The following is a 12,633-nucleotide window of genomic DNA, read 5'->3' as shown; positions in this document are numbered from 1 at the left end:
TACCAGAGGGCGAAATGGGCGGTGAAATCGCGTGCAGTCGAGAGGAGCTGATGAGAAAGGTCAAGGGGTGAGACGGCGTGGGTGTCGCTTAGGGCGGGACGAGGCTGTCGGTACAAGCTCTTGTAGCCTCTGTGCGCGTCCTGGAGCTCTCTTCAGCTAGTCACAGCGGATGTGCAGCGGACGAGCGGGGATGCCAAAGAACAAGGGTTCGAGGCGAGCGTCAGTCGAAGACTCCACGCTCGACACGGCTGAGCGGGCGCGTAGAGATGCCCAGCAAAGGCGTACAGCCGACTGCGCTCGCGTTAGATGCGCCGAACCCGCTCCCACGTCTCCGCTCGCCGTCTTCGCCCTCTCCCCTCGACTGGATTCCCGTCGTCTCGCTGCCGGTCCAATGCAGGCTGGAACACTTCGAGGAGGGACTTCTTGAACTGGTCTTGCAACCCGAGCACAGCAGCTCGACCATCCTGCGGGCGGATGTCCAGGCAGACGACGAGCAACCGGGAGAACGGCTCTTCGAGCTGGACGGATACGCCTGCACGCGGCGGATACGACGTAGGATACTGCCGAACAGGCCACAGTTCGACTGGGCGATGGAGCAGGAGTGCCTCTTCTACGAGCGAACGACGCATGACTCGGAGGACGACGGGGAAGGTCTTCTCCTCCTTCTCCCCGACTTCGAGCAACTCAAGACGGAGCAGCCCGACGGTCGATTGCCCTACTATCATCCTCAGGCCTCCGCTCTCGCTTTCCGCTTCCTCCCACGGCAAACAGACGCCGCCCTCCTTCGAATCGACCTGATCCCGCTACGTTCCCAAGCCGTTTCTGGGCCCCTCCCGCCGACCGACCGCCTCTTCCGAACATGTCTCGCTCTCGTCAAGTTTGCCGGCAAGCTCTGCACGGGAAAAGCCGACGGCTGGACGAAGCGGATCCACCATGACCTTCTCGTTGGCAAGGAGGAAGTGCAGGATCTGTACCAACAGCTCAAGGACAAATACAAGTGCGTTTACCGTCCCCTATCACTTCCGAAGCCGCACTGAGGCAACCTCCAACGGTGGACAGAACTGACATCGAGTCTCAATCGCCTCGGCTCACGTTCAGGTGGATGCTGCACAACTGGCGCGAGTCGACCGACGCGACGAAGCACGTCTTTGAGGACGTCGCTATTGCCGCATGGTTGATCGTGTTCTGGCGCGGCATGTACGCCGACTGTGGCGGAAGGCCGCCCGGAGGATTCGTCGATGTCGGCTGTGGGAATGGCCTGCTGTGCGTTCTTTCGCTTTTGGCGTGCGACATAACTCTTATTGATCTCACGTTGCTCGCAGCGTCTTCATCCTCGCCGCGGAAGGCTACCAAGGCTACGGCTTCGACCTTCGCGAGCGCAAGTCCTGGGCCTCGTATTCGTCACCGACTCCCGACCTGCGCGTCCGATCCATCAACCCGGTCGACTTGATCTCACACGCCTTCGATGATCCGCCCTCGGAATTCTCGGCGGACGACGACCTCGCCTGGCCCTTCCCACCCGACTCGTTCCTCATCTTCAATCACGCCGACGAGATGACGCCCTGGTGCGCGCTGTTTGCCGCCATGACCACTGGCGACCGCGTCGGCTTCCTCAACATCCCTTGCTGCCTCCACGAGCTCGTTGGTCGATTCGAGCGACAAGCCTACACGATCCCGGACGACTACCTCTCGGCCCTTCCCTCTCTCTCGCCTTCCGACACAGTTGACACGACCTCTTCAGTCACGGTAGACGATCGCTACCCGCTCCTCCGCCCCTTCTACGCCGCCTCCCCCGTCTCTTCTTCCACCTCCTCAAGCGGCGCCTCCATCCTCGGCGGCCGCTACCACGCCTACCAGCTCTACCTCGCCCACCTCACCCTGTTATGCGGCTTCCTACCCGAACGTGAGGCGCTGCGGATCCCCAGCACGAAGAACTTTGGGATCGTTGGGCGGAAGAGGGTGTGGGATGTTGCGGGCGCCGACGGGGAGACGGTTGCGGAGGCCAAGGCGAGGGTGCGCGAGGAGGTGCGGAGACTGGTGGAGGAGGTGAAGCGGAAGGGGGAGTGGAGGGCGAGGAAGCCGGAGGGCAAGGCGGGAGAGAGGGAACATTGATAGAGATTAGACGGCGTGCTCGCATCGCAATGAGACCTACTCTCTCGCTTTCCTCGTTGTTCGTCTGCTGGGCTGAAGTGGAGAGAAACAGCGCTTCTATTCTACAAATCTACGTCGTCTACCCGCTCATAACAAGTCGAGCCAGTATAAGATTCGTCCCAAGGTGGACGAGTCCGAACCAGACAACCCTATACAGCACCGCCGGCGCGAACACAGTCAAACTGAACAGGTGGTAGCGGAACCAGGTCGCGCTCAAGGCGAGCGCAGTGAGTGCGAGGGTATGGAATGGGGTGAGGTATCGGAGGGTAAGTGAGCGCAGAGGGTTGGGTATCGTGTGGAGCGAGAGGGAATGGAGGATCGGGAGCGAGAAGTTGGAGAAGTAGGTGAGGAGCGAGACGAGGGCGAACGAGTAGGAGGAGAGGCCGTTGTAGGCTTGTGAAAGGTCGACGCTGTAGGGTGTCAAATCGTCAGCGTGTTCCGCGACATGCGCCGAAGTGAGACTCACGATGCCAGCGAGTTTGACCCGCCGAGACCGAAGAAGCCGGTCGCCTGGAACGCCGCGACAAGGAAAGCGAGTTGGGCGGGCGAGGCGTCCGCTCTCCGCGCTAGTCGGCTCACAGCCTCGTGCTGGATCCAGAAAGCGCATATGAGAGGCACGTTGGCTGGTCTCGTCAGAGACATGAGGAGGAGCGACGCGTGAACGAGGGTGAGAGCTGTCAAAGCACGAAAATCAGCTCTTTTTCGCGCAAGCACGGGTTACCCATTCACGCACTCGAGCGCCAGCTTTGTCCTCCTTCTGCTCTGTGTGACATGAGCCGCAAGACTGCCCACGCAACGCCGCAGATCCAGTACCCTGCCCTTGACAGCGCCTCCGCGTTGTCCAAGTCGAGCTTCTCCAACGCCTTCGCAAGCGATCCCTGCGCGTCCTCCGGCATCGAACGCGTCCTGTGCATCGCTAGCCCGACGACGACTTGCATGGCGACCAGCACGGCGAAGACGGCGAAGGTCGCGGATTTGGCGATTGCCTGTCCGACAGTTGGGCGAGAGCGAGCGAAAGTTCGGGACGCTTGTGCCAAAGCGCTGAGGGCGACGATGAGAGGAACGAAATAGCTGATGAGGATGAGGGCGAAGGTGAGGCGCGGATATAACGACAGGACGAGCGAGAGCGAGGTGTTCGGCACATTCTTCTGGCCTGCATGCAAAGAGTGTTGTGGTTAGCTCGTTGTGAAGGGGATGCTCGGGAGACGGCAGCTTACCGTTGTGCGCCCAGCTGCGGTATATGCGAATCGAGGCGGCCGCAAGGATGAGCGTGAGGCGTTCTGTCCAGCTGAAGGTGGGCCTGCGAAAGTTGACAAGGTCAGAACCGGCGGTGGTAAGCGAACGGATTGGCACGTACCGGATGGCGAGAAGGACGAGCCCAGTGGCGCCAAAGAAGTACCATAACTCGTGTTCCTCCTCAATGAAGCTCGTCGCGAAGAACGACCCGAGGTAGGCGACCAGCGCGAGCCCGACCGTCCATCTCGTTTGCTTCGTCTCGACTTGCCAGACCCTTTGACAGAGCGAGAGGGCACCGATGGATGCGAAGACGAGGATAAGCAGGCCGGAGTAGAGAGGAAAGAGCTGGTAGGAGGATGAGGAGGCGAGGAGACGGTCTTGCGCCAAGCGGAGGAACTGCGACGAGACTGTCAGCGCATGATAGTGCTTGATCCATGCTCAACAGCGAGACGCACCTCGTGCTGGGCTTCAATGCTCGAGCGAAGCAAGTCTGCAAGCGAAGCATTCGAGTTGCCGGCCGCTTCCTTCGCCAGCTGATCGACCGCGGCGACGCCTGCCGACGCTGACAGTACCTCCACCAGTTGCCTCACATTGGCTGCTAGCGCTTGAGCGAGGGCTGTATCCGAGCGAGTTAGCGAAGAACAAAAGAGGGGCGAGAGGAGAGCGTACCAGCTGGTCGTAACGCCTCGACCGCAGACGGGACGAGCTTGCCCATCGAGTTCCTGCAGGGACAGGATGTCAGTGCCTTCAACATGGTTGAGCTAAGAGGAGGAGTCTTACTTTGGCATGCCCAGGTCGAACAGTACGGCAAGAGTTGGAACGAGGTCGATCTGCTGAATTACTTCGTGCAGCCTGTACGAGCTAGCGTGCCGTGTCGGAGGGACTGGTGCCTTGGTGCGAAGGTTGGGCGAGGCTAGGAGGAGAGCCTGCGACGATCATGTCAATGTTCCGCTCGAGAAGGATTGGTTAGCAATTCGTACCGCCGAAGTCTCCGCTTCTGTCGAGCCGCCGTGGTTGCCGCCCTGTAAAGCGGCCGTCAGCAAACAGCGAAGGCGGTAAGAGGCGTACTCGCCGCTCACCTCGGTCATGCCGTGATCGCCGACGAGGACAAGCAAGCTCCGCTGGCCATCTTCCGCATCTCGTCGTTCGAGGTCGCGGTAGATACGCTCGACGACTTGATCCATTTCTTGCTGCTTGGACGGCATGAGCGGGCTGCGTGGTGCAGACAAGGTCAATGTAAGCAGGGGAAGGACGATGGTGGAGATTCGCACCTGCGAGGTCCACCGAGGTGACCGACATGGTCGAGGCCGAGGTAGTGCAGTATCAGAACGTCCCATTCGGCTGGCGCGTGCGCAGAGTCGCGTCGTTCGGACTCCGTGGCTGAGGCGAGAAGCGAGTCGAGGTGGCGGGTGACGTTCGTGTCGACCGTGACGGTGTCCTGCTCGCGCGCAAGACGATGAGTGCCTGAGCTTGACAAGGTTAGGCTGACCGCACGCACCGACACGAAGAAGCTGCTGACTCCGTCGGTCCAGTTGAACCACTCCTTCGGGAACAACCTCAACCACGTATCGTCGCCCGCAAAGACGATCTTCTTGCCTTGCATCGCCATCTGGCGGACCCACGAGTCTACACGCTCGAACGCGGCGCTTGTGACGGACTCTTCGACGACGTTGAGGATCGAGTCGAGGAAGGTTGGGTTCGACCCGGTCGTGAGCGCTTTCAGGCGTGGGAGGGTCACAGTCGGGGCTTGGGCGACAGCGGTGTATGGGAGAGCTTCGCCTGAGTCGACGAGGCTGCGGACGAAGCACAGGCGGGGCGTTCGTAAGCCGCAGAATGGCTCAAGAGCGGGAAGTTCGGGAAACTCACGACTGCACAAAGGTCATGTGGGAGTTGGGGCCGAACGCAAAGTCGCTGGCAGTGTCAAGCGTGTCAGGATTGAACCAAGCGAGCTCAGTACGCAGCCTAGGGTGGAGGGAAGGAGACGAACGCTCGGAGGGCGTCGACAACGACGAAAGCCAAGCGGGAGAACGCATCTGACCGCTCGCTCGCGCCAGCGTCGTATCTGCGGGACGTCTGTGCATAGTCCTGTGCCGGAGAGAATCCAGCCAGCAGTGGCTTGACGGGGAAGAAGCCACGAGCGAAGCAGGCGAGTCCGGCGAGTGCTGCGACGACGACGGCGACGTGAGCCGTTCGCGAGGGTCGAGCCCGACTCTGCGAGGCCCTCATGGCCCTAGCTGGCCCAGTCAGTCCTCTCGCGAGGTCGTGGTGGTCGAGTGAGAGGGATCAGCGAGTTGTAATGGGCTGAATACAAACTGTTTGTAATGAAGATTGCAAGTGGCAGAGCGCGCCCTGGCGTCGAGTCTTTTCTCATCACTGCTCGCCCCCCGGCCTGCTGTCCTCGTTCCTCTCTTTTACCCCGACCAGAGCAGCCACAGGCTAGACAGTCGCCCGCCATGGTCAACTTCACCGTCGGTGCGTCGTCCTCGTCCCTCGCGCCGCCCTCCGAGCTCAGTGCTGACTGGCCACTCCGCCGCGCCCGCTCCACAATGCAGACGAGATCCGTGAGCTCATGGACAAGCCCACCAAGTGCGTATAGGCCCCTAGACGACACCGGCAGCCGCCCGAGAGGCGTGTTGGCGGCAGGAGGACGAGCGAGCTGACGTTTCCTCCACTTTGTGGGAACCCGTGTGCAGCGTCCGTAACAGTGCGTTGAGCCCTCCTACGACGTCCTACGAGTACCCAGACTGACAAACCATCCCCCCGCAGTGTCCGTTATCGCCCACGGTACGCTCGACCTCCGACCTGCGATTCGAGGGGGAGGTGCTGTTCGCGGCGGGGAACGCGTGGGCTGACTTTGTGCTCGCTCGTTTGCTCGTGCAGTCGACCACGGCAAGTCGACCCTCACCGACTCGCTCTTGTCGAAGGCCGGTATCATCGCCTCGGCCAAAGCTGGCGACACCCGTGCTATGGACACTCGTGCCGACGAGCAGGAGCGCGGTATCACCATCAAGTCGACCGCCATCTCGATGTACTTCGAGCTGCCGAAGGACGACCTCCCCGACGTCAAGCAGAAGACCGACGGTGCGTTAGCGCCCTTGCCAAGCGAGTGTGGCGGAACAGCTTACTGACTCGCTTCCTCGTCTCGTCTCGCAGGCGGCGAGTTCTTGATCAACCTCATCGACTCGCCCGGTCACGTCGACTTCTCGTCGGAGGTTACCGCCGCTCTCCGTGTCACCGACGGTGCCCTCGTCGTCGTCGACACCATCGACGGTGTCTGCGTCCAGACCGAGACTGTCCTTCGTCAGGCTCTCGGCGAGCGCATCAAGCCCGTCGTCTGCATCAACAAGGTCGACCGCGCCCTCCTCGAGCTCCAGATCGCCAAGGAGGAGCTCTACCAGACCTTCGCTCGTACTATCGAGTCGGTCAACGTCATCATCTCGACCTACAAGGAGGAGGCTCTCGGCGACGTTCAGGTCTACCCGGAAGCGGGCACCGTCGCTTTCGCCTCCGGTCTTCACGGATGGGCGTTCACTCTCCGCCAGTTCGCCAACCGGTACGCGAAGAAGTTCGGTGTGTCGAAGGACAAGCTCATGCCGAAGCTCTGGGGCGACAACTACTTCAACCCCAAGACGAAGAAGTGGTCGACCAAGGCGGTCGACGCGGATGGCAAGCCCCTCGAGCGTGGTTTCAACATGGTGAGTTTCGCGACCCTTTCTTCCTTCGCAGGGATGCAGCTTGCTCACTCGCCCCACGTCCCGCGCAGTTCGTTCTTGACCCCATCTTCCGCATCTTCGACGCCGTCATGAACTTCAAGAAGGACCAGATCCCGGGCCTCCTTGAGAAGCTCGAGATCAACCTCACCTCCGACGAGAAGGACCTCGAGGGCAAGGCTCTCCTCAAGGTCATCATGCGCAAGTTCCTCCCCGCCGGCGACTCTCTTCTCGAGATGGTTGTCATCCACCTCCCCTCCCCCGTCACCGCCCAGCGCTACCGTGTCGAGACCCTCTACGAGGGTCCCATGGACGACGAGAGCGCCATCGCCATCCGCGACTGCGACGCCAAGGGCCCGCTTATGCTCTACGTCTCGAAGATGGTCCCCACCTCGGACAAGGGTCGCTTCTACGCCTTCGGTCGTGTCTTCTCGGGCACGGTCAAGGCCGGCCCCAAGATCCGCATCCAGGGCCCCAACTACGTGCCGGGCAAGAAGGACGACCTGTTCGTCAAGTCGATCCAGCGCACGGTTCTCATGATGGGCGGCAAGGTCGACCCGCTCGAGGACTGCCCGGCCGGCAACATCGTCGGTCTCGTCGGTGTCGACCAGTTCTTGCTCAAGTCTGGCACGCTCACGACCTCCGAGACGGCTCACAACATGCGCGTCATGAAGTTCTCCGTCTCGCCTGTCGTCCAGGTCGCCGTCGAGGTCAAGAACGCCAACGACTTGCCGAAGCTCGTCGAGGGACTCAAGCGTCTCTCGAAGTCGGACCCGTGTGTTCAGACCTGGATCGCCGAGACCGGCGAGCACATTGTCGCCGGTGCCGGTGAGCTCCACCTCGAGATCTGCTTGAAGGACCTCGTCGAGGACCACGCCGGTGTTCCCCTCAAGCTCTCCGACCCCGTCGTCGGCTACCGCGAGACCGTCCAGGCCGAGTCGTCGATGACTGCGCTCTCCAAGTCGCAGAACAAGCACAACCGTCTCTACGTCAAGGCCCAGCCCGTCGACGAGGAGGTCGCCAAGGCCGTCGAGGCCGGCAAGATCGGCCCCCGCGACGACTTCAAGGCCCGCGCGCGTATCCTCGCCGACGAGTTCGGATGGGACGTCACCGACGCCCGTAAGATCTGGTGCTTCGGCCCTGACGGCTCCGGCCCCAACTTCCTCGTCGACACGACCAAGGGTGTCCAGTACCTCAACGAGATCAAGGACTCGTGCGTTGCCGCCTTCCAGTGGGCCACCAAGGGTAAGTCCGTCTCTCTTTCCGGGCGCTGGGCGGTCCCGCTGACCTCTCGCGCTCGCAGAGGGACCTTGCGCCGAGGAGCCTATGCGTTGCTCGCGCTACAACATCCTCGACGTCACCCTCCACACCGACGCCATCCACCGCGGTGGTGGACAGATCATCCCCACCTGCCGTCGCGTCGTCTACGCCGCTTCGCTCCTCGCTGAGCCGGGTCTCCAGGAGCCCGTCTACCAGGTCGAGATCCAGTGCCCCGAGACTGCTCTCGGCGGTATCTACTCGACCCTCAACAGGAAGCGCGGCATGGTCTTCTCGGAGGAGCAGCGCCCGGGCACGCCGATGTACACCGTCAAGGCTTACCTCCCCGTCAACGGTGCGTACGCGCGGGGTTTCGTCGCCGTGGCGGTTTAGCTGACCCTCAACGTTCGCGCGCAGAGTCGTTCGGCTTCACGGGCGAGCTCCGCCAGGCGACCGGTGGACAGGCGTTCCCCCAGATGGTGAGTCGGCGGGTGTTCGCTTTCGTTCTTCGGTCGTGCTCTCGGTGCTCGCAGAACAGTCGGCTTTTCTGCGGGGCGGCGGAGACAGGGCGAAGGGAAGGCGAGGAGTCGAGGCGGAAAGGGGCGGTCGAGGACGAGGAGGAGGACGACGACGACCTTCGACGTCGCTTGCCACTCCTGCGATACATTCCAGGCAGTATCCGACGTCGTCTCGTGTAGCGTAGCGTTGGGGCGGAGGCGCAGACGTCGTCACCGCCTGGCCCCTCTCCCTCGAACAACCCCCTCCCCTTGGCCTCGAAGACGCACGCTGACCTCGCCGCGCGCTCTCTTCTTCTTCTCACACTCGCAGGTCTTCGACCACTGGCAGACTATGGGCGGAGCGAGCAAGTATCTCCAAATTTTGACAAGTCCAGGACCCCCTTTTGACCTTGTGTTGTTCCTCGCTCGCAGTCACCGAGAAGGGCGGCAAGGTCGAGGCGCTCGCGCTCTCGATCCGCACGCGCAAGGGTCTCAAGCCCGAGATCCCCTCGCTCGACAACTTCTACGACAAGCTCTAAGCCGAGCGGACCTGCTGCTGTTGCCTCCTCTCCCCCTTTTCGCCTCATTGCAAGATCATCCGAGCCGTGTTGATTCCAAGGTCGTCCTGCGTGTGTGCGTGCAAGAGAGAGAGTACCTGGTGTATCGAGAGAGCAGCGCTTCAGTTCCGCAGGACACCTCTTCTCCCTCGAGGAGGACGAGCCGTCGTCCGCCCGTCTCGCCTTCGTTCGTTTTGCGGGCGGCATAGGCTCGTCGAGAGGGCTCTCCTCGACTCGTTTGACCCGCCACTCGCGCGCCAGGAGGACCCTCGAGAGTTGACCTTGGCGACTTCCCTCGCTCGCCGGGTTGACCTCGCGCACTAACTCTCGCTTCACGATGCTCGCGCGGGCTGGAAGGACGGAAGAGAGGCAACAATGCATGTTTGCAACAACAATGAGCGTTTGAGCGGGGAGACAACTTCTACATGGCGTCTAAGCGCGCAATCCGCGTCTACCGCTTCTGCACCAGCTCGCCCTCCTCGTTCAACTCGTACTCGACGATACCATAGTCCTGCTCCTCGTCGAACGCCTTGTTCTTCTTCCCGCGCCGCTTCGTCGCCTGCGCCAGGAACTTCTCCTCCTCCTCGCGCCACATCTTCTCGCTCGCCTCCTCAGCCTCGCGCGCCTCGCGCTGCAGCTTCTTCTGCATCCGCTTGCCTGCACGCTCCTCCCTCGCCTCGATCCTGTCCTCGTAGCGGAAATCGATCGCTGCGACCTTGCCCGCCTGTCGCTGAGCCTTCTTGACGCGCCTCTTCGAGCTGCTCGCAAATTTGTCGCCCAGCTGGTTCGGCAAGTTCTCCTCGGGCACCTCGCGCGCGTATGGCGACGGCTCGGCACCCTGCGAACCGGTGTGAGGGAAAGCGTCGCCCCAGCTCGACTTGCGCGCGTCGTAGTAAATCTGACGGCCCTGACGCTTGCTGACGACGTGGCGCTCGAGCTCGCCTGCGCCCTCAGGTCGAGTCAGTGACGGGTTCGGACGCTCGGTGGAAAGGGTAGACGCACCGCTAGGAGAGCAGACATCGAGGGTAACGTGACCGGAACCCTTCATAGGCGGCGCGATGATGCGCGGGAACGTGAGCTCGACAGCCGGGTCGACCGCCGCAGCGTTCGCACTGCTCGAAACGACGGTTGTGCCGGAAGTTGAGGTTGGAGACGAGGCGTCTGTCGTCTCCGACTTGCCCTCCTTCTCCGCCTTGTCGAGAGAAGCGAGCATCTCGGCAAACGCTGACAGCTGGGGCTCGGCTGACGCAGGACGCTGACCGCGGCGGATGATCACGTAGGAGAACTTGACGTTGTTCTCGCCCCGATTCGTCTCCTTGACCGCCTGGAGGAACGACGGCATTTGCACTGCGGGAAACGGGAGTGTGAGCGGACTTGTGGGATGGGCCTGTGAGGGCGGCAGGACTCACGCCGACGCGAGAAGTGACAGTAGCCTTTCGACGGGCCGACTGCGGGACAGACGCTGTCGTGAGGGCACTGCGGCGAGGGGGGAGGTCAGCCGGCAGATCGGCACAGCGCGAAGGACCTTGTGCGCACCGGTGCCAGCACGTACGACCCTAGCGAAGGATCCACCTCGGCCGGCTCCTCTGCCTCAGAAAGCTCGGCAAGTGCATCGGGCGCAATGTCGATGCCCGCCTCTCGCAGCTCCAGCGCGACCTCGTCAAACTCCGCCTCCTGCTCCGTGTCTACGCCTCGCGCTGCGTTGACCTCCTTGCGGCCGTACGAGAGCAGCTCCTCCCGCGCATCTGCGACGAGCTTGCTGCCGCGAGGCGTCCCGCGGTCGATCACGACGATGACCTCCGCTCCAGAATCCCACATCGTCTTGACGAGGGTCCTGCGAGCTGTCCGACTGGGCATGTCGCCGAGCGAGAAGGCGGCGAGAGCGATCGTTTTCTTCGTCTCGTACGACTTGCGGCTGACGTTCATCTTGGCCAGCGAGGTCTCGCCGACAGGCAACTGGACCTGGTGCGAGATCGCCTGGAGGCGGCCCGATGTAAATTCGCTGGTCGCCTCGCCTGCATCCGTATAGCGTCGCGGCAGGGCGCCGAAGAGTCCGCTCGAAAGCTCGACCATGGCCCGCGCCGAGTCGAACCCGACGTATTCCCGCGGCGTCCCCGACGGCGTCTGCACCCCCCACACCTGCTCGAAGGCCCAAGCCGCGCTGCCTGTCCCGCTGCCATAGTCGACGAGGCGGTCAGGCTGCCAGGCCTCGCCGATCTTGTCGTCGTGCTCGGTCGCGAGCAGCTCCAGCCGCCGCTTGAGCGTCTCGAGTACGGTCACGCTGGCGAGATAGACGTTCGGCATGATGCCGAGCAAGTAGGCGAGCGAAGTGTGCGCATCGTACGCAACCTTCTCGACGTCGAGACCCTGCTGAGGTTCGAGCGTTGTCCGTCGCAACCGGTGCCACAGCTCTTGCGTACGGGTGTGTATAGCCTCCTTCGTGTCCGTCGCTGCGAGCGAGAGCATGATCAGCCAGTTTCCCCTCGACGAGATGAAGTCGCCACGCACCCTTCATCATGGTCTCTATCGCCTCGCGCAGCTCGACAGGCAGCCCGATGTCTCCCTTGGGAACCCTCCCACGCGCTGCCTCGGGCGACCGCTTGGTCGAGTGGGCTGGCGAGCCAACAGCGCTGTCTTGTCGCGCCCGAGCGTACGGGTCGATGGAGGCGAGGTCGAGCACGGCAGCATGGTTGGCGGCAGCAACGCGCTGAGCTGACTCGGCAGCAGCCTTTCCAGCCCGCGCGAGCATCGTGAAGCGAGACTTAAGCGACGAGTGCAAGAGGTCAACCTGGCGAGCGAGCGAAGTCGCCAAGGTCAACTCTCGAGGGTCCCCCTTGCGGGCGAGTGGCAGGTTAAATGAGTCGAGGAGAGCCCTCTCGACGAGCCTATGCCACCCGCAGAACAAACGGAGGCGGAGTGAGCGGGCGGCGGCTCGTCCTCCTCGAAGGAGAAGAGGTGTCCTGCGCAACTGAAGCGCTGCTCTCCCGATGCACCAGACGATCTCTCTCTTGCACGCACGCACGCAGGACGACCTTGGAATCAACACGGCTCGGATGATCTTGCATTGAGGCGGAAAGGGGGAGAGGAGGCAACAGCAGCAGGTCCGCTCGGCTTAGAGCTTGTCGTAGAAGTTGTCGAGCGAGGGGATCTCGGGCTTGAGACCCTTGCGCGTGCGGATCGAGAGCGCGAGCGCCTCGACCTTGCCGCCCTTCTCGGTGACTGCGA

General features: G+C 62.4%; 4 protein-coding genes across 4 annotated transcripts; 2 read left to right on the top strand and 2 right to left on the bottom strand.

Annotated features, from left to right (window-relative positions):
• Positions 1–266: 266 nt before the first annotated feature.
• On the top strand, positions 267–2,112 carry RHTO_03575 (tRNA(M-2-U44)-methyltransferase; the record flags this gene model as incomplete). Its single annotated transcript, XM_016417245.1, has 3 exons — positions 267–997; positions 1,060–1,263; positions 1,323–2,112. The coding sequence occupies 3 exons, from the start codon at positions 267–269 to the stop codon at positions 2,110–2,112; spliced, it is 1,725 nt and encodes a 574-aa protein (XP_016271458.1).
• A 118-nt stretch (positions 2,113–2,230) lies between these two features.
• RHTO_03574 (ethanolaminephosphotransferase) lies at positions 2,231–5,613 on the bottom strand (the record flags this gene model as incomplete). Its single annotated transcript, XM_016417244.1, has 14 exons — positions 2,231–2,561; positions 2,618–2,825; positions 2,885–3,304; positions 3,369–3,451; positions 3,509–3,783; positions 3,843–4,003; positions 4,057–4,109; positions 4,189–4,313; positions 4,368–4,409; positions 4,467–4,599; positions 4,659–4,825; positions 4,886–5,180; positions 5,254–5,298; positions 5,375–5,613. 14 exons carry the CDS (start codon positions 5,611–5,613, stop codon positions 2,231–2,233), a joined length of 2,577 nt encoding a protein of 858 aa, XP_016271457.1.
• Positions 5,614–5,840: 227 nt separating this feature from the next.
• Positions 5,841–9,390, top strand: RHTO_03573 (translation elongation factor 2; the record flags this gene model as incomplete). Its single annotated transcript, XM_016417243.1, has 11 exons — positions 5,841–5,859; positions 5,940–5,973; positions 6,081–6,091; positions 6,154–6,171; positions 6,268–6,468; positions 6,541–7,082; positions 7,151–8,342; positions 8,401–8,709; positions 8,772–8,833; positions 9,183–9,216; positions 9,284–9,390. 11 exons carry the CDS (start codon positions 5,841–5,843, stop codon positions 9,388–9,390), a joined length of 2,529 nt encoding a protein of 842 aa, XP_016271456.1.
• A 469-nt stretch (positions 9,391–9,859) lies between these two features.
• Positions 9,860–12,157, bottom strand: RHTO_03572 (3-methyl-2-oxobutanoate hydroxymethyltransferase; the record flags this gene model as incomplete). Its single annotated transcript, XM_016417242.1, has 5 exons — positions 9,860–10,350; positions 10,411–10,755; positions 10,818–10,884; positions 10,945–11,858; positions 11,917–12,157. 5 exons carry the CDS (start codon positions 12,155–12,157, stop codon positions 9,860–9,862), a joined length of 2,058 nt encoding a protein of 685 aa, XP_016271455.1.
• Between the last annotated feature and the right edge of the window lie 476 nt (positions 12,158–12,633).

The sequence above is a fragment of the Rhodotorula toruloides genome (genome assembly GCF_000320785.1).
Source record: "Rhodotorula toruloides NP11 unplaced genomic scaffold Scaffold21, whole genome shotgun sequence".
Lineage (NCBI taxonomy): Eukaryota > Fungi > Basidiomycota > Microbotryomycetes > Sporidiobolales > Sporidiobolaceae > Rhodotorula > Rhodotorula toruloides.
The sequence above is the reverse complement of the archived record's forward strand: the minus strand, read 5'-3'. Positions and strand labels throughout refer to the sequence as shown.